This window comes from Emericellopsis atlantica, assembly GCF_019669845.1.
Source record: "Emericellopsis atlantica unplaced genomic scaffold F5Z01scaffold_2, whole genome shotgun sequence".
Classification (NCBI taxonomy): Eukaryota; Fungi; Ascomycota; class Sordariomycetes; order Hypocreales; family Bionectriaceae; genus Emericellopsis; species Emericellopsis atlantica.
The window spans coordinates 846204-865426 of NW_025764704.1; the positions used below are offsets into that span (position 1 = coordinate 846204).

General features: G+C 53.8%; 3 protein-coding genes and 1 non-coding gene across 4 annotated transcripts; 3 read left to right on the top strand and 1 right to left on the bottom strand.

Moving 5' to 3' along the window:
- Window positions 1-51: 51 nt before the first annotated feature.
- F5Z01DRAFT_615130 (uncharacterized protein) lies at window positions 52-9601 on the top strand (the record flags this gene model as incomplete). The annotated part of the gene is made up of 7 exons (XM_046260850.1): window positions 52-129; window positions 181-315; window positions 358-639; window positions 692-973; window positions 1022-1464; window positions 1516-1937; window positions 2178-9601. The coding sequence occupies 7 exons, from the start codon at window positions 52-54 to the stop codon at window positions 9599-9601; spliced, it is 9066 nt and encodes a 3021-aa protein (XP_046122525.1).
- A 264-nt stretch (window positions 9602-9865) lies between these two features.
- Window positions 9866-11745, top strand: F5Z01DRAFT_204674 (uncharacterized protein). The gene is made up of 3 exons (XM_046258123.1): window positions 9866-10108; window positions 10156-10553; window positions 10602-11745. Exons 1-3 carry the CDS (start codon window positions 10093-10095, stop codon window positions 11622-11624), a joined length of 1437 nt encoding a protein of 478 aa, XP_046122526.1. The 5' UTR covers window positions 9866-10092; the 3' UTR covers window positions 11625-11745.
- A 315-nt stretch (window positions 11746-12060) lies between these two features.
- Window positions 12061-12353, top strand: F5Z01DRAFT_670315 (uncharacterized protein; the record flags this gene model as incomplete). The annotated part of the gene is made up of 2 exons (XM_046264542.1): window positions 12061-12141; window positions 12198-12353. The coding sequence occupies 2 exons, from the start codon at window positions 12061-12063 to the stop codon at window positions 12351-12353; spliced, it is 237 nt and encodes a 78-aa protein (XP_046122527.1).
- A 625-nt stretch (window positions 12354-12978) lies between these two features.
- F5Z01DRAFT_t14 lies at window positions 12979-13087 on the bottom strand. Its single transcript has one exon. It is a non-coding gene; the product is annotated as a tRNA-Pro (tRNA).
- Window positions 13088-19223: the final 6136 nt, after the last annotated feature.

The window sequence follows — 19223 nt, forward strand, 5'->3', positions numbered from 1 at the left end:
AGGGTAGCCTTGGGATTCTCAGGTGCGACTCGCCGGCCGTCCCAAGACACAATGAAGGAACGGAGAATCGTTGTGTCGATTGACTTTGGAACAACATATTCGGGTGTCGCATGGGCAGAAACTAGTCGGGTAAGACTGCTGTTTGCAGTGCGTTTCCTGTGCGTAGCTAAGATATAGCAGCCCGATGTCCAACATGTCGTGTCAGACTGGCCATCGACAAGCTCGTTCACTAATAGTGCCAAAGTGCCGACAGAGCTGCGCAAAGTCGCTTCCGGGTGGCAATGGGGATTCCAAATACCGGAATCTTCGAAAAGAGTTAGATTCTTCAAGCTGTTAGTGGTCGCGTTTCTATTCGAGAATGTCGCTGACTTTTCCAGAAAACTGGATGAGCCTCATAAAGCCAACAAGGATGGCGAGACGCCGGAAGAGTTGACCAGGCTGTACCTGTCGTGCCTCCATACACACTTCATCAGCATCATGGAGAAGAGGCTTTCCCCAAGTGTGGTCCGATCGACGCCGATGGATTTTGTAGTGACTGTGCCTGCGATATGGTCAAACGCAGCCAAGGAAGCCACAGAGCGGGCAGCAGCCATGGCTGGATTTTGCGGGAATCAGAGAATACATTTGATATCCGAACCGGTGCGTTTCACTCTTCCTCCTGCGGCTTAGACCACTGGTTGACAAGATCCAGGAAGCTGCAGCACTCTACACCCTCAAAAACATGAATCCATCGTCTTTGCAGCTAGGTAAGCGATTCGTGGTGTGTGATGCTGGTGGAGGAACGGTCGACTTGATCACCTACGAGGTGACCCATGTCGACAAGCTCGAGCTCAAGGAAGTCACCGAAGGTACTGGTGGCAAATGCGGATCTTCCATGTTGAACAAGCGGTTCCGGAGGCACCTCAAGCAGACCCATGGCGACAAGCATTGGACAGATGATCGTCTCGTGCAGGCGATGAATGAGTTCGAACTGGTTTGTGACACAAAGTTTTGCATGCTCATGTCCACTAACACACGTTAGTTCAAAAAGACCTTCAACCCCAGGGCAGAGCCGCTCACGCTCAAGGTGGATGCGAGTTTAGGCATGCGTCGAAATCGATACACGATGCCACAAGAGGACATGAAAGTGAAGATTTTCGACCCTATCATGAAAGATATCGTTTGCTTGATCAAGGAACAGATCGCTATGGCCGAGGATGAAGTGACAGCAGTAGTCTTGGTCGGCGGCTTCGGTCAGAGCAAGTACCTCAGAGCGCGTGTTCGTGATGCCATTGCTTCCGGGACACAAGTACTACAGCCAGAGAGCGGTTGGGTTGCCGTGGTGAAGGGGGCCGTTATCCATGGTCTTGCCCAATATGGCCCTTCGATGGCTCCAGTCGAGGTGGCTTCACGCGTGGCGAGACGCTCCTACGGCACGTGCCTGCTCACCAAGTATGATATGATGAGGCATGACGCCCGAGAAGCGTAAGTACCACGGACGAATTGTTTGTTGCACCCGGTTGCTGATGTACGCAGATTCTGGTCCGAGAAGGAGGAGGAAATGGTGGTTGCTGAGATGCTGTGGTTCATCCGCAAAGGCCAGTCATACCCAGAGGGTCGGCCATCAATCATCGACTACCAGTGCGACCTCCCTGTGGACATACACGGCCACAGACCGCAGACGGAGATTGAGATCTATTGCAACGACGAGGCAAAGCCACCCCTGCATCTGGACGACTATTCGCGGTGCGTAGCCACATTGTCCCTGGACTTGGGTCGAATATCCAATGGTGTCAAGCGCGCTGCGGAGATCACTCAGCTCGGGTATCATCGATATTACTCCCTCGAAGGCGCCATTGAGGCCAAGTACGAATCCGCAAAGATCACGTACACGGTCAAGCTCGGAGGTCAGTACTCAGTACCCCATCTCGTCGTAAGGTCGCGTCCTAACGTTCCAGGTGTCACGCATGACATGGTGACTGTCAAATATGAGCGATGATAGTATAAATAAAGCATTGTGCCCAGTCTCCAGAATTGGGCTGTACACATGCAAGCAGTTGTGTCCATGCCTGTAGGAAGGTGAAGACTGAAGTCATGGAAAGTGCACGCCAGGTCACGTGGTCCCGCGTTTGCCTATTTGCCCCTCCCTCCAATTGTCGCGTCTTCCACTTTCTTCATACAGCGCCGCCCGTACCGAGACCAACATCCCACCTCCGCTTCAGCAGCGATTCTGCATGATGCCTGGACGACAATGGCGCACGCCTCAGGTCCTCGGGGCCTTGATCACGGCCAATCATACGGTGGACCGCCTCCGTCAACTTTAGCTGCCCAACTAGTCGAGGATATTGCACCATCGACAAAGTCCTCGACAAGATCCGACGAAAATGCCGAGCTCAAAGGCTTTTTTGCCAAGATCCAGAGAATCAAAGACGATCCGCAGCTTCTCAAGACTCTGGGAGACCGTGTGGAGCACAATCACATGCTGATCTACGTCTACTGCCGCGCTGTTCTCGAAATGATAAAGCTTGACGACCCGTTTCTCGATCGATCCCACGTACGCACAGAGGTCTTGAAGGCCATCAACTTTCTCCGTTTCACAATCAAAGAGACTCCAAGCGTGTTGGCCTATTGCGCGGATAGCAGTGCTTTCTTGTATCGCGGACAAGAACCACTTTGGACATGGCTCCTCCCACAGTTGCTCCGCCTACTTGGGCATCCCCAGTGTCTAGAGCTAGAGGGGTCCCTCGAGGGCTTTTTACAATACATGCTTCTTGTAGTTGCTGGGAGCGAAACCTTGAAAGCTGTGGTCCCCCATCTCGGCCTTTACCTCCGATCCTCTCTGACCAGTATCCTCGACTACCTACAAGATGGCTCGCAAATTCCCTCACGATCCGACAAGGCAGTCAATATTTGTCTCCCCAGTCCAATGGTTCAAGCGCAGATCCTCGGCTCTAGTTGGTTTCACGATTGCCGCGACACTACCTACATTATCTTGCGAGCTTCGCAAGCTCTGCGACAGTCTAATAGCTTATCAAGAATCATTGCATACCCGATGATATCTTTCGATCCAACGTTTCAGTGCCTGTCATCATGGGCGGAAAATACGAACTGGCTCTTGGACGCCTTGATGGACCTGCGCATGGTACAGAAACGATGGGATGGCGGTCCTACAGGTGAACCACTTGCGATACTGGAAATGCTAGGGGCGTTGCTAGACGCCACCAGCCACTCGTCAGCGGTAGCCAAGCTGGCGCGGAGAAAGGCGTACACACACATGATCATATTGTGCAACGACATTATCAGCACGCAAGGGTCGCTTGTCGTCATCGACGCATCTGGCGATAAAGTACGACTCGGCCTTTGCACAGCGCTCATCTCCATCGCCCAGATCATCCCCGAGGAACGGCCAATGGCACGCCTTTCTGAGTCTAGGCTTGTCAGTGAGTTGTCCCTTCTTTCAACGCAATATCCGGCCATTGGCGAGGGCTCAGACGTTTGGAGGTGCACGGAGTTGTTGCGCCAAGTGATCGCACGAGGCTCGCTCTCGAACCTGGACGATACCGTACGGCCGGACAAATTCTCGGCAGAGCAACTGAAGAGGAAGCTCAAAGCCTTTGGTGTTGTCGCCAGTGCAATCGAGGTCGCAGAGCCACCAACAAAGAAACCTCGCCTGGTCCCTTACGAGCAGGACTGTTCGCGCTGCAACGATCTGATCCTTGGGGTCCTCAATGCGGATGCCTCAGTTTCAATGGAGTCTGGATTTGATGCGGCCTTCGTAAATGCTTTTTCCCAAGTGGACGAATCGACCCAGTGTCACGCGCTTGACATGATGTCCGGCGCAATGTGCGTTACTGATGGGACTGCGTCTTGGGACATCGACGAGGACGCGCCGCTGCGAGTTGCTCAGTGTTCTATATGCGAAGGCTTGGCCATGGCGCAACAAGCGCAGCCTGACACATCCATGTGGGATGTTTGGGTCGACACATTCGCGAAGCTAACCAAGGAGAGCGGCTTCCTAGACTCAAAGCGACCACGAGTCGTCGCCATGCAGTCTTTGAGGAGGTTTGCTGCCCACTACGGCCAAGGTGACTTCTTCAACTTGGAGACGTCTGCAGCTGGTCAGTGGTGTGCCCAGTCCCTGAACAGCTCCGTGCGCGAGCTTCGAATAGCGGCAGGCAGAACTTTGATGGCCTTCGTAGGCCCGAATCCTGCCAATCTACGGCAACGCGACGTTCCCCCCGAGGTCTTTGAGCGGAACCGTCAGCATGTCATTGCGCTTCTCAAGTCAATGTCGGGCGCGGAACGTTCGACGCTCACAGAGACTTGTATAATGGCATGGGGGTTGCTCGGCCGGTTTGCGAAAGACGAAGAGCTTAATCTGGTTTTGATACAGCTCATGGAGTATCTTGGTGACAGCAACAATGTCATCTCGGCTCTGGCCTTCAATGAGCTCGTTCGACTTGCCGACAGCCTTCGGATCTCACCGCGTCGTCTTTTTGAGCCATACTGGAAGAGTTTGGCCTACCTTGCTACAAAGGACATGACTCGCCGGCCACAGACTTGTCGTTCAGTCGCAGAGTTGCTTCAACTGTCTGTGGGCGAGCTTTTACTTCTCATACAGACACACGCGCTTCCATGGCTGGTCTTGGAAAAGCGAAAAGACATTGTGCAAAAGATTGCTGAAGCTCGTAAGGAGGACGAAAATTGGCGACCGCTGATGGACAGCCCGAACTTGGCTGCAACGCTCTCGTTGTTGCTGATGCAGGAAACGGATGATCTCGGGGCGTTCGTGAAATCGCGACTCAGTGATATATCGCCTCACTTCCATCCCATACCACTGTCAGAGCTTCTCCAAGCAGAACCAGTACTAATTGTGATGGAGCTTCTCAAAGCAGCCGGCGATTCAGACCGGTCGCGCAAAGCGCTTGTGCGTAAGGCTCTTCAAACTATGGCACTTGCTGTCATGAACGGCAAGGAAAGCAAGTCAAAAAAAGGAAACATTATTGGCCGCTTTCTGCAGCCTTACTTGTTAGGTCTCATGGCGCGCTTTACGGATGTAATCAGCGACGCATCCACGTCGTCCAGCGTTGAGCAGCGACGCTGCATCCAAGCCCTCGAGGAGATGCTCAAATTGTCGCAATCACATGCGAGAGTTGCAAGACCGCAGATCTCGGCGTGCTTATTGTCAGCGCTTCCCCGAGATGCACTTCGCAGTGCCGGTTTCGCTTGCTGGTCGACCATGGTGCTTAACATGGAGGAGGAAGATGTTGAAGCTCTGCTGGAGACTACATTCTTCATCGTCCACCGTTGGTGGCCGCTGCTCGACATGGCTTCCAAAGAGACAGTGCGAAACATGCTCAGCTACTTGCTGGACTCCCACGAAGTCATTTTGGTCAAGCACATTGCTATAATTCCGTTCATCTCGGTCTTTGATGAGCTCGCTGATATCAGTGCACGACTTGACAAACTTCGTCCTGTCATGAGTGCAGAGGAAATCCTGGAGGCCTTCACAAGACGTTTGCGCAATGACATCTCTGGTGTCGTCCAACTCGGCCTGGCGGAGTTGAGAACGTATCTTGTCAACAACCAAGCATCGCTGCATGCGTCCACAATCGTTCAGCGTTCTGATTCCGTCTTGGCATCCCTTGTCCGTGCCTTGCTCGACTGCATCGACAAGTATAATGGCATTCAGCCTGACATACTCAGATTCTGCATTGAGGACCTCGGGCTTATTGGCTGTTTAGACGCCAACCAAGTCGAAGCAGTCAGAGAGCGACGCACGATCATAGTTCTCAATAACTTTGAGGATGCCGAGGAGGTGACCGACTTCAGCCTGTTTGTTCTGCAGGAAGTCCTTGTTCCGGCTTTCCTGTCTGCGACCGATACTCGCATCCAGGGGTACCTATCCTACGCTATGCAAGAGCTTCTTGACCGCAGTGATATCAAGGCCGCCTGCGCCATGCAGAATACAGGCATGTTGGGAGGCAGCGAGATCTACCGCAAATGGATCGCTATGCCGGAGGCAGTGCGCGACGTTTTGACGCCTTTTGTTACGTCGCGATACCTTCTAGTACCGTTACCAGCAACTACGACCTCGTATCCCATCTGCGTCCCGGGCAAGCCATACGCAACCTGGCTGCGGTCATTTGTCATGGATCTGCTACGCAAGGGGCAGAATCCTCGTGCGGACATCATATTCGAGCCTTTGACACGTGTCATTCGGGTCAAGGACCTGTCAATTGCGGAATTCTTGCTGCCGTATCTTTTCTTGCACTATTTGCACGGGTCGAGGCGCAGCAAGAAGGACAGTGAGACCTTGCTCCAGGAAATCAAGGCCGTACTGAGCCAGGATGCGTGGCTCCCGCATGACCCGTACGCGGAGAGAGAGGACAAGAAGCGATACTTCCACGCCATCTTTCGCATACTCGACTACTGCATGGCCTGGGAACAGAAGAAGCGGTCCATGAAACTGAGTTCTGCGGACAAAGAGGGTGTGGACTTTGTGTCTGCGTTTGTGCAAAAGGTTCCAATGCGAATGCTGTCCGAGCGTGCTGTGCAAAGCGATGATTATGCGCGTGCACTATTCTATCACGAACAATACACACAGGATCGCCAATCACTTGGAGCACCAGCCGGAGTCCCATATGACGAGACGGAGCGAAACAATTTGCTGGAAGGACTACAGCATATTTACGCCAACATTGACGAACCCGACGGCATTGAGGGTATCTCGGCTCATCTACCGGCTATTGATATCAACCAACAAATAATGAGCCAGAAGAAGGCTGGCCACTGGAAAGCAGCCCAGACCTGGTACGAGATGCAGCTCGCCGAGGAGCCCCAAAACACAGATGTGCAATTGCAGCTGCTGAATTGCCTGAAAAGGTCGGGGCAGCACGATGTCCTACTCAACCATGTGAGTGGCATGCAGACTGAGCCGCAGAGATTGAATCAGGTGCTGCCTTATGCTGTGGAGGCTTCCTGGGTGACAAGTCGCTGGGAAAGTCTCCGCAAGTATACGTCTTTGTTCCACGGCAACCTGATGGAGGACTTTAATATCTCGATTGCCAAGATATTCGATACACTGCGTGAGGATGGGAACTCGACACGCGCTCTATCCACTCTGGAAATGGTACGAATAAGCCTTGCAGGAACCATGAGTACCTCAAGTACAAATTCATTTGCGGCAGCGCACGAGTCCATGCTCAAGTGTCATGTCTTGACCGACCTGTCCTTGATCATCAAGGCAGATCATCAGGAGGAGGAAGGCCGACGCAGAATCATGGATCTTTTGGACGGCAGGCTCGCTATACTCGGCGCATACTACGACGACAAGCAATATCTGCTTGGCGTACAGCGAGCAGCCTTGGAGATTTGCGGTGCAAAGCAGACCAGCACAGAGGTTTCAAGCCTGTGGCTGCAGAGTGCCCGGCTAGCCCGCAAGTCCAACTCTCTACAGCAATCATTCAATGCGGTACTACACGCTTCAAAATTGGGCGACGACTCTGCGACGATTGAGAATGCCAAGCTCCTGTGGCGCGATAACCATCATCGCAAAGCTATCCAAATGCTCCAAGGCGCCATTGAGCGCAACAAGGTCATGACGCAGACAGAAGGCACTGCTGCCAGTGTGTCCAGTACGAGCAGGCTCAACTCGCAACAAAAACTGCTGACTGCGCGCGCTCAGCTGCTGCTTGCAAAATGGCTGGACGCGGCCGGGCAGACGCACGCTACGGCTCTACGAGAGAAATACCAGCAGCCCCCCAAGACATATGCGACGTGGGAAAAGGGGCACTACTATCTCGGCCGTCACTACAAGAAAATCCTGGAAGCCGAAAAGGGTCTCTCAGCGGATGATCAAACAGACAACTACGTGACAGGCGAGATTGCTCGCCTAGTCATTGAGAATTACGTGCGCTCGCTCAATTCAGGAACCAAGTACCTTTACCAGACACTCCCCAGGGTCCTGACGCTCTGGTTGGATTTGGGCGCCCAGACTGACAAGCCTCCGGAAGGCAAAGCCTCGCTCTCCAAAGAACTTCGACGCAGACGCATCGAGCAACTGGACTGCCTTCATCAGTTCCTAGACAAGTACATTGCCAGACTCCCTGCTTACGTCTTTTACACTGCCTTGTCGCAGATTGTGGCGCGCATAGCGCACCCGCATCCCCAGGTGTTTGAGCGCTTGTCACGCATCATTGTCAAGGTGACAGAGGCGCATCCTCGGCAAGCTTTGTGGAGCATCATTGGCATCATGACCACGAGACAGGCCTCGGAGCGCAAGAACAGAGGTACGCAGATTGTACAGGCCTTGAAAAGCGCGTCGAAACGCGTTGACGGCACCAATTATGATCTCAAGTCGTTGCTGCGCATGGGGGAGCGGCTTGCGGAGCAGCTTCTCATGGCCTGTCACAACGGCGACTTTCAAGGCAACAAGACTGTACACGCGAGTCTGACCAGAGACTTGCGCTTCAACCACAAATGCACGCCTTGCCCCTTGGCGGTGCCTGTTGAGTCATCCTTGACCGCCACGCTGCCTGCCGTCTCGGACCACGTCAAGAAGCACAAGGCGTTTTCGCGGGATGTGGTATCCATCGACAGCTTCCTGGACGATGTTCTGGTGTTGAGCTCGCTCGCCAAACCCAGAAGGCTCACGGCGCGTGGAACCGACGGCAAAAGCTACATGCTGCTGATCAAACCAAAGGATGACCTGCGTACAGACCAGCGTCTAATGGAGTTCAACGGCATGATCAATCGATCACTCAAGCGCGATGCAGAGTCTAGTCGCAGGCAGCTCTACATAAGGACCTACGCGGTTGTTCCCCTCAACGAGGAGTGCGGCATCATCGAGTGGGTGCCTGGCATCAAGACGATGCGCGACATCTTGCTGAACATGTACTCCGCGCGGAAAATCTACCCGGACTACATGGCTCTCAAGCAACTTATGGAGGAGGCGTCTGTTTCGGAGAGCAAGCTACCAATATTCACCAACGACGTCCTGCGGCGATTCCCCCCTGTGCTCCAAACATGGTTCATCCACCAGTTTCCCAATCCGTCTGCGTGGTTCGCCGCCCGTCTAAGGTACACACGATCGTGCGCTGTCATGTCCATGGTCGGCACTATCCTGGGCTTGGGCGACCGTCACGGAGAAAACGTCAACCTCGAGGAGGGCAATGGTGGAGTGTTCCATGTCGACTTCAACTGTCTGTTCGACAAGGGCCTCACCTTTGCTAAGCCCGAGCGCGTGCCCTTTCGACTCACGCACAACATGGTGGCAGCCATGGGAATCTATGGCTACGAAGGGCCGTTTAGGAAGTCATCGGAACTGACCCTGAGCATCCTCCGTCAACAGGAAGAGACACTGATGTCGATCCTGGAGGCATTCATCTACGATCCGACCCTGGATCTACAGAAAGACAAGCGCGCCCACCGAAAGGGCGACACGAGCGTGAAACTGCAGCCACAGAGTGTGGTGGACAGCATCAAAAGGAAGGTCAGGGGCTTATTGCCGAACGAGAGCATCCCACTTAGTGTGGAAGGGCAGGTGGAGGAGCTGATTAAGCAGGCGGTCGATCCCAGGAACCTGACTGCCATGTACATTGGGTGGTGTCCGTTTCTGTGAAGCATATAAGGCGTTATCGTGATTTGACGGTGAGAGTCGACATGAACCGGGGACTCGGCCACATTGTTCCTTTCTATACAGAATAACATGCACGGGAATCCAAACACAAAAGGTACGTTTTGTCGCTGAATTCACAATTATATGATGCAATAAAATCAAAACAAAATAAGTCCCTTTGTCTAAGTACCAGGTGGAAATAAACCACATGATGAAGTTTGGCAAGTCGAAGAAAATGGGGCCTGAGGCGGACAACCGCGACGCGTGCACTGACCCGATGCGCACCTGTCCTGTCAGTGCAATTACAACTTTCGGTGGCTGCCCTCGTGTGCACACGCCTTTTCCACCTTTCACCCTGACTGTCATGTTTCGTATCTGATTTTTACTTCACTCTTCCGTGTAGGTATTCAATTATTTAATACTGTCACCGACCTGTTCTGCGCCCTGTAGCTTCACTGTAGCGCTCATCGCGTCGACGTCATCTGAACGCGACCATGGCGTATCGCATTGGTGAGCAAGCACACGTCCACACGCGTAACGTCTACTGACAGCGCCAGAACTCGCGTCTACTGGACGTGCCGGCTGCAAAGACACTGTTTGCAAGAAGGAAGGCATCAAAATCGCAAAGGGTGAGCTGCGCTGGGGCACCTGGGTGGAGGTGGAATCCGCGAACATCAAGGGCTGGCACTGGCGCCACTGGGGTTGCGTCTCAGGTCTTATGGTGGCCAACGCACGCGACTCCATCAGCGATGGCAATGGAAACTACGATTGGGACGGCATCGATGGTTACGATGAGCTCAACGACCACCCCGAGGTTCAAAAGAAGATCAGGCGCACCTTTGAGCAAGGCCATGTCGATGCTGCCGACTTCCGGGGAGACCCTGAGAAATTGAAACTGGGGGAGAAGGGCATCCACTTGACCAAGGCCCAGCTCGCTAAGAAAGAGAAAGAGGCTGTAGGTGACCCTTCTACTTTCAGCGACCTGCCATGCTGACACTCCCAGGCCAAGGACGCTGAAGAGCCCAAGAAGCCCAAGCGAGGCCGCAAGAAGGAAGAAACCGACGATGATGAAGAGCAGGCGCCTAAACCCAAGAAGGCGCGCAAGTCCAAGGTTAAGGCTGAAGAGGCAGAGGAGGAGAAGCCCGCACCTGCCAAGAAGGCCCGCAAGGCGGTCAAGACCGAGGAGGCACGCGAAGATCATGACGAAGAAGAGAAACCCGCGCCTGCTAAGAGGGGTCGCAAGGCGGTCAAGGCCGAGGAAGGCGACGAGCAAGAGAAGCCTGCCCCGGCCAAGCGCAGTCGCAAGTCGATCAAGACTGAGGAGGAACATGAGGCAGATGCAGAGGAAGAGAAGCCCATTCCAGCTAAGCGTGGTCGCAAGGCCGCCACACAGGTCAAGAGCGAGGAGGGCGAGGAGAAGCCTGTTCCTGCTAAGAAGGGGCGTCGTACGTCGGTCAAGACTGCTGAACAGGATGAGCTCGCAGCCCCCACAAGCCGTCGCTCTTCTGGCAAGGTCAAGGCTGAAGCCCAGGAGGAAGCGGAGGAAGAGAAGACGGTTCCCGCTCCAAAACGGCAGCGTACGTCAGTAAAGGCCGAAGAACATGAGGAGGGGGGAGAAGAAGAGCGGGAAGAAGAAGAGAAGCCAGTGGCAGCCAAAAGAGGCCGCAAGTCTATCAAGGCTGAAGAGCTCAAGCAGGAACAGGGAGAGGAGAAGCCTGCTTCTACGACCAAGGCACGTCGCTCATCTGTCAAGGCAGAAGAGGCCGCAGATGTGAAGCCCACGCCTGCCAAGCGTGATCGCAAGTCTCTAAAATCGGAAACCGATGTGGACGAGAAGCCTGCCCCCAAGAAAAGCCGCAAAGCTGTCACCGAGCAAGCCAATGGTGAGCCTGTCCGTCGCAGCCGTCGCTCCTCTGGTATTTCTACCACGCTCAAGGAGTCTGAAGATGAGGATGTCAAGGGCGAGGAGGAGGAAAAGCCGGCCCCAAAGCCCAAGGGACGTCGTGGGAAGGCCAGCAAGGCTTGAGATATGCGAGCAGGGAGTATTTGCGACTTCGTTTTAATCTGGGACAGCGCAGGCGAGCGCGTATCTACATTGCTCGAGGAGAGGAGTTGTACGTAGCTTACTAGTATAGTGTGTCATTGCTCGGTCCTATGCGCACGCGACCCAACGTCAAGGGCTCAAAGCTTCATTCAGGTACCGTTCAACAACCCCACAGCGATCAGGAACATGATTAGCGCGGGGCAGAACCTCCGTCATTGTCGTTATGTCAATTAGCATCGTGATATTTCGTGCCCCACGTTTCAAACTTCAAGACATGACGACACATCAAGCTTATGACGTAACCTTGGTATCGAGATTTATATACCCTCGCTTCAGCATTTCTTCTTTCCTCTCCAGCACAATACGCAAACTACTACTACACTTCCGAATTCCCCCTACACAACCAAAATCCATCACAATGCCTCGCAACGGAGACGGTTCTTCTGACAACGGCCCCATTGAGGCCACTCACAATGTCGCCCACGGCGTCCCCGAAGGCGTGCGTACCCCTCCTCCTCCCCGTCTCGTGTGTACTCGACTAACTGAACGTCACAGAACAAGGACATTGGTGACAAGGTCGCCCGCGCCGACAAGACTGCCCCTCTCCCCGAGGGCGAGAAGGGCCAGGGTCTCTCTGACATGCCCGCTTCCGGTGGCCAAAGCCAGGGCATCAAGGAGGGTGACAACGTGGGACAGGGCAAGGCTCGCTAAATTTGTATGAATATTACGACAGCATGAAGATGGCTAGGCGTTGTGGCCGGTAATTGATTCATTGGAGCGCCATTGACTGTCTTGTTTGAAGTGCCATGTGACTGTGACTGTGACATACTAGCCCTTGCTGGGATATAACGCCTGCCTCTGTAACTAATTGCTCAACATATGTTGAGTGCCTTGAATCTATCACAGCAGCTGGCGATGATGGACTTACAGACAGTCCACCCAAGTGAGGCATGGCCGCCAACAACCAACTTCGCAATTGGATGTCCCGACTTGCTGTAGCTATGCCAGTCGCCTCCAATAGTAAATGGGCCGCATGCTAAGACATTATTAACAAAGGCAGTAAGCTCATGCTACAATTTGATCTCGGACGGACTTACTACGCAAGTAATAGGTAATGTTTCCTAGTGGACGTAGTCGCATAACTCATTAGAGAGTTCATAACCCAAGCCTTAAATCAGAGCAATTTAGAGCAATTCCTTTTAGCCCATATCCGAAAAAAAAATACAATCACCTCGAAGCAACCTGCGATATATCTTTTACTTATTGTTTATTCCCTCCCTGCCTCTGCTCGATTTGTCTTGCTTTGGTATTAGACTGTGCAAAAATGCAAAAATTGGGGTCTGGCCGGGGATTGAACCCGGGACCTCGCGCAAGCTTTGAAACTCAGGGTTTGACAGTTCAGAAGAACTCCCTAAGCGCGAATCATACCACTAGACCACCAGACCGTGTAGTAGAGCCGATTGGAGGCTCTGATTGATGGAAGGTCTGCCAAGTTTTGCGGTATATGTTGGCTGCGTCAAAAGTGGATGAATGAATTGGAGGGGCGGCTCGAAAGTCAGAGCGTTGATGGTTGGATGGCGGGACGTGCTGCGTGGGCCGACGCCGCGGTGGTTAGGGTGGGGCGCTCTGTGTCAGCCTGTCAGGGGCTGCCCGCCCCGGCCGGCAGGATAGTGGGGTTGCTGTTAGTCACGCATCGAGGCTGCAATTACATTCGGAATAGGAAACATGAGAATCAACAACCTGTATTATGTTAGGCGAATGTGCAATGCAACTTGTAACTGGCAGTCGTCGTGATGACTGAGAATTCAGGGTCTCGTGACGCAGGTGGCCCTATGCGAGCCTACCTGTATGTAAAGCGTGTCTAGCGCTAGTCGTCAAAACTTCATCGCGAGCTTACCCTAAAGCGATATACACGCGCTCGACTGTTCGCCTGAGACGTTGAATTATGACGAGTGAAATAATAAGCCCGGTGCACTATTTTGGATTACTAAGAGAACAACGTGATCCGTATGTAGTAGCTAATAGTTAAGCGTGCATCTGTTGATAGGTCTTGAACCTAACTGAAATTCAAGTTGACTATGGCAAGGAGCGCCAGATTGTTCACATCACTACATGTAGATAGACCCCAATGTCATTCTACCTTATCCAAATAGTACATCTCAAGTCGCGTTGTAATACATCAGAACACATCCAGACCTGCGACTGTAAATAATTACATGCTCTGGAACTTGGAGGCCGACGTCTGCTTCGTTCCACTCTCAGGTGCTGAAGGTACAGACGCGTTACATACTGCTCACTTAAGAAACCAAAAAGATGCCTTTCATTAATTCTTCCAGCCTTTCTGACGCCGTACATCGCTTTACCACAACAGATAACGCCTTGTCCCGCTTTGCATCTACAAGAACCCCTTCGTCATGCTTGGCGCCCTACTAATGCTGCTCTTCCGCGCTGGAACATCCACGGGGTCACCTCCCATGCTCGTCCGCCATGGTCCCAGCCGATTGCGCATGCTGCCCGTTACGCCGCTGGCGCTCTTGTCGACTCGCAGACCCTTCCACCCCTCGAGTTCACGCTCGAGACGTAGTGACTTCTCCCTCTCTTCCCGCAGCTCGCGCTCTGCTCGACGTGCGGTCAGCTGGTTGGACGACTCTGACGATTGAAGCTCGTCGATCGTCTTGAGCAGCTTGTCTGCCTTGTCCCGCATCCGTGCTACGTCGTCCAGCAGCTGCGTGTTTTGCTTATCCTTGCGGTCAATCTGTCCTTGGAGGTCCTTGACGATGCGATCCACGTTGCGCGTCGAGCGCTGCGATTTGGTGCGCTCGTGCTCCTGTGATTCCAGCTGTGTCTCGAGCTGAGAGGCATCGTTAGCAATCATAGACAGAATATTCGCCAGAAGTAGCTCACCTCCTGAATTCGTTTGTACAGGAACTTAATGTCCTGGCTGGCGCTGGAATAGCCCTTGGTCTCCAAGTCGACCAGTTTCAGCTGCGCCTCGTTGAGGTTCTTCTCCAGCATGGCCTTCTGCTTGGCCAGGGCAGCCGTGCCCTCGCGTTCAGCTGTAATGTCCTTCTGCATCTCAGCAGCCAGAGACTCCGCCCGGCGCATCTTCTCCACAGCGGCAGTCGCAATGTCCTCCTGCTGCGCGAGACTCGACTTGAGATCGAGGATCTCCTTGTCGGTAGAAGCAGCGTCTCGCAGTGAGGGGCTCTCTCCCTTGGTCAGGTCGTCTAGCCCAGCCTTCGCCTCAGCGAGGCGAGCCTCCACGCTGCGCTTCTCGCGAGCCAGGGAATCACGCTCGGCGCTGACCTCGTCGACGGACGACCGGAGCGTCCGGACCTGGGACAGCAGCGAGACAACTTTGCCTTGGGCTTCATTGTGTGCGTTCACCGCCTCCTCACGCGACGAGACGACGTCGGCAAGGGTAGATTCGAGGCGCGACTTTTCCTTGGACCAGGTCGAGCTGTTGAGCACCTCGTCGTCCCACTTGGACCGTAGCTCATCGAGTTCCTCGCGTAGGCGAGCGATTTCGGACTGCTTGTACAGTTTCTCTTCGCGCGCCAAGTCCAACTCTTTGGTGAGAGTGGCAAACTCCGCCTGGTACTTCCTACGGGTTTGCTCCATGCTAGACTCCTTGTCCTCGATATCCATGGCACGCTGGTTGCGGTAATCCTCCAGCTCGTGTTGCAGCCTTTTCTTGGCCTGCGTGACGCCTTCCAGGTCGGTCGACATGTCTTCGAGGCGCTCCTCGAGGCGTTGGTTGTGGCGTTGCAAGTCCTCCATCATATTGTCCATCTTCTGTCGCTCAGCCATGACTTCGGCATACGTGTCTTCGGCTTCGCGCGCTTGTGACTTGGCAAATTGCTCGGCGCGACTGGCCTTGAGGACAGCTATTTCGGCCTGCTCTAATTTACTAAAGTACTCATCAGCTCGTCGCTTGTACAAGTCGAGATTCGCTGTAACGTCGGCCAGCTTGGAAGACTCGGCATCCAGGCGGATCTGCAGGTCCGAGTACTCGCTGAGAAGCTGGTTTCTGCTCTGTGCTTCTTGTTCTCTTGCAGTAGTCATCTCTTGTAGATCAGCAGTCACATCCCGAAGCTCAACCTGGGCTTTAGCCTTGTCATGGCGTAGTCGCTCAAAGCCAGTCTTGATGTCCGTCAACTCGGCGACAACATCCTTATGGCTGTGCATGAGCGCACGACGGGATTCTTCCTGGCTATTGAAGACATCAAGGAGCTCTTCGTGAGAGCGGGTCTGCAAGTCGCGCACAGAGATTTCGCCACTGCGAATGCTCTTTTCGAGAGCTGACACCTTCTTGGCCGAGTCGTCTAGCATATCATGCAAACGGCTGTTGACTTTCTCAAGCTTCTGCATGCGGCGCAGCGAGGGGCTCTGGTCATTCTCAGGCACTGGAGTGCCACGCTCAAGCTGACTCTGCAAGTGACGGTTCTGCATGTTTGCTAGTTGCAGCTGATTCTGTAGCTCCTCAACCTCTGCTTTGAGATCCTGTTTGTTGTTGAAGCTAAGAACGTCCGCTGTTCGATCAGACCTAGCAGAGCCGTCTGGGTATTCAGGAAGTTTACGCGCAGGCGTGGATGCATTCGAGTACTTGCGCTCGTGCGCCAGCTTGGTCGTGCGCCTCTGGGTCGGCGAGCCGTTGCTAAAGGGAGCCTCATTGTAGTGTATCTCCTCCAACTTGGGTCGGCTTGGTGACTCGTTTCGGGTTGCCCGCAATTCGGCCAGCTGTTGCTCGGCATGTGTGCGTGCAGCTGTCTGCACCCTCAAGGTCTGGTGCAATTCCTCCACTTTGCGAACGAGACCAAAGTTCTTAACCAAGGCCTTGTCGTTGTCCTGCTGGGGAGGAATGTGCACCTCGGGATCAACGGTCTTCAAGACGCTGAGCATCTGGGCGCGTAGTTCCTCCAGCTCCCGATCCCGAGCTTCGAGGGAAGATTGTAGGGTGCGTGCAGTAGACTGCGCCTGTGTCCTCATTTGTCGCTCCGACTCAATGGTCCTATTCGCCTCCGTCAACTGCGCGTTGGAACTGGAAGATGCCTTTTCCGCGTTCCTACTCGACTGGGCCTCGCGAGCCAGTTCGTGGTTCAGGTCTTCAACACTGAGCTGCAGTTTCTCCGCCTTCTTCTCGAGAGAGGCAACGTTGACCTGCGACTCGCCAAGCTGCTTATTCAATTTGGCGTTTTGTTCCTCTAGCCTTGCCTTCTCGCGTTGCAGCGAGATGACCTGGCCACGTGAGGCTTCGCTCGCGCGGGAACTCGACCGCGCAATTTCTAGTCCTTTTTGCTGCAATTTGTTTAGCAGAGCCCGGTTGTCATTCTCTGACGCTGCCAGTCGGCTCTTGACAGTGGTAAGCTCTCGCTCCATTCTTTCCTTGGCCTGATCATTCTTGAGTCCGAATTCGCCAGATGACAAGATGAGCTTGTTGAGGTCCTCCACTTGATGGTTGAGCTTCGCGCACTCCTCCTCAAACCACTGCAGACGTTGATTGGCAGCATCGAGGTCTCGGCGAAGGCTATCCTCACGTTCGCGAGCGGCTCGGCTGGCCTGCCTTTCGCCAGCCTCTTCGGCTCTGAGCCGTGCCTCCTCTGCCTCTGTCTTCGCTGCTCGCAACTTGCGAATCTCCTGACGGGCCTCGTCGCGTTCCTTTTCGGCTGTGGTGCGGGCTTCCATTGTTCGCCGAAGAGTATCTTGCTGGGCGTAGAGCTCTTTCTCTATTGTGATCTTCGATTGGTTCAGGTGCTCATACTCTTCCTGCAGGCTCTGGTACTTGTGCTCGCCCAAAAGCTGGACATCGTCGCGGGATTGCCGCTCCCTACTCAGCTCGGTTTGAGCCGTGTACAGGCTTTCTTTGAGATCTTTGATCTGGGCCTCAAGCACTTGGCGATTCTGGTCAGCTTGGGCGTCTTCAGACAACCGTGCCTGGAGAAGGTTGTTGGCATCTTCAGCCTCTCGCTGCAGCTGAGCTTGCTTAGACTTCATGACCTCTAGCTCGGCTTGGGACTGGTGCAGCTTGTCAACAGCTTTTTCTCTCTCAGCACTCAATGACTTTTTCTGATTTTCCAGGCTTTGACGCTCTGAGAGGTAGCGCTTGTTTTCGTCGCGGAGCACGGAGAGCTCACTTTCCTTCTGCCGTACAAGGTCCTCGTAGTCGGTCGAGGTTTTAGAAAGTTGCGCAAGTTGGTCGTGTACTTCCTTGTTCTCAAGCGCCAGGCGCGATTCCCGGCTTTTGATCGACTCCAGTTCCTTTTGTGTCGTGTGGAGTTTCACCTCAGCATCCTGGTCGATTTTCAAGAGCTTACTCTCAAGATCACGAGCTTTGCGATCCTTCAAGTTTAGCTGACTCTCTAGCATCTTGATTTCTCCCTCCAGCTTCTCTTCTTGCGCACTGCGCTCAGATTGCTTCTGGGAGATCTCTGCAATGGATGTATCCAAGTCTGAGACTTTCTTGAGAAGTTCGCCTTTCTCCTCTTCGAGCTTGGCAATCAAGGCGGCAGCTTGGTCAAGTTGGCCTCGGTATTGCTCAACATCCCTTTCCGCACGGTTCTTGGCTTCCATCAGGCCATCCATTTGATCTTCGAGGCGTTCTTGATCGTCAATGGCTCCGGCCAGCTTCTCCTCGAGCTCAACCTCTCGCTCTTGCAGTCGTCGGAAGATTTCCTCCTTGTCCAAGGCCAAGGCACGCTCGCTCTCCAAGGTCTGCTGCACACGCATCATCTCAGCATGACAATTGCGCCTCTCTTCCTCTAGTTTCTGCCGGTTTTCTGTCTCAAGTCGCATCTTATCGTTCAGTTCCTTGATCATGGCATCGCGCCTCTTGACTTCGCTCGCGCTACGTGTAGCACCCAGTAGCGGCTTCATGTTCTGGATGAGCTGCCACCAAGGGTTCTCCACCAGGTTGAGGTAAACGTGGAAATTCCGCTGGATGATTCTCGTAGCCTCAGTGCGGAAAAGCCGTTTCGAAGCCGCTCGGCGAGTGTTGAACCCGCGAGCGACCGACTGGAAGCGGGACATGATTTCCGTGATCAAAGCATCTCTCTTCTCCTCAAGCTCAGCCAATACACCAGCACGGAAAAACACCTTGGTCAAGCCCACGCGGAACATGGCCTTGTCCAGTCCAAGCTTCTCCAGGATGATGGACGCGGCTTGTTGTCCTTCCAGATAGCCCCTCGGCATGTTCGAGCAAAGGACCTCGTATCGCGAGCGAAACTCTGCAAACGGGAGGCGGTTGGGAAACCCGGTTCGAGCGATTCGGATGCCTTCCAGAACACCATTGCATCGTAATTGGTCGAGTACCAGGACATTGTTAAACTGCTTCGGTCGCTTTTTGTGATTCGGCAAGATACAGCGCACAAAGTGTGGATGTGTTGAGTGCAGCTGTGTCATCAAGCTATGCAGCTGCTCCTTGTGACGTTGAGCCACTGTTCGGAACAGACCCTTCTTGACACGACTTCGCGTGCCGCTCGTGTCATCATCTGCCTCCGCACAGTCTGCAAAGAGTGCAGCAACATGCTTGTCAGAAGACGCCGCCAACAGGCGCGTAATGTTGTCGTTGAGCGGATCCTTGTT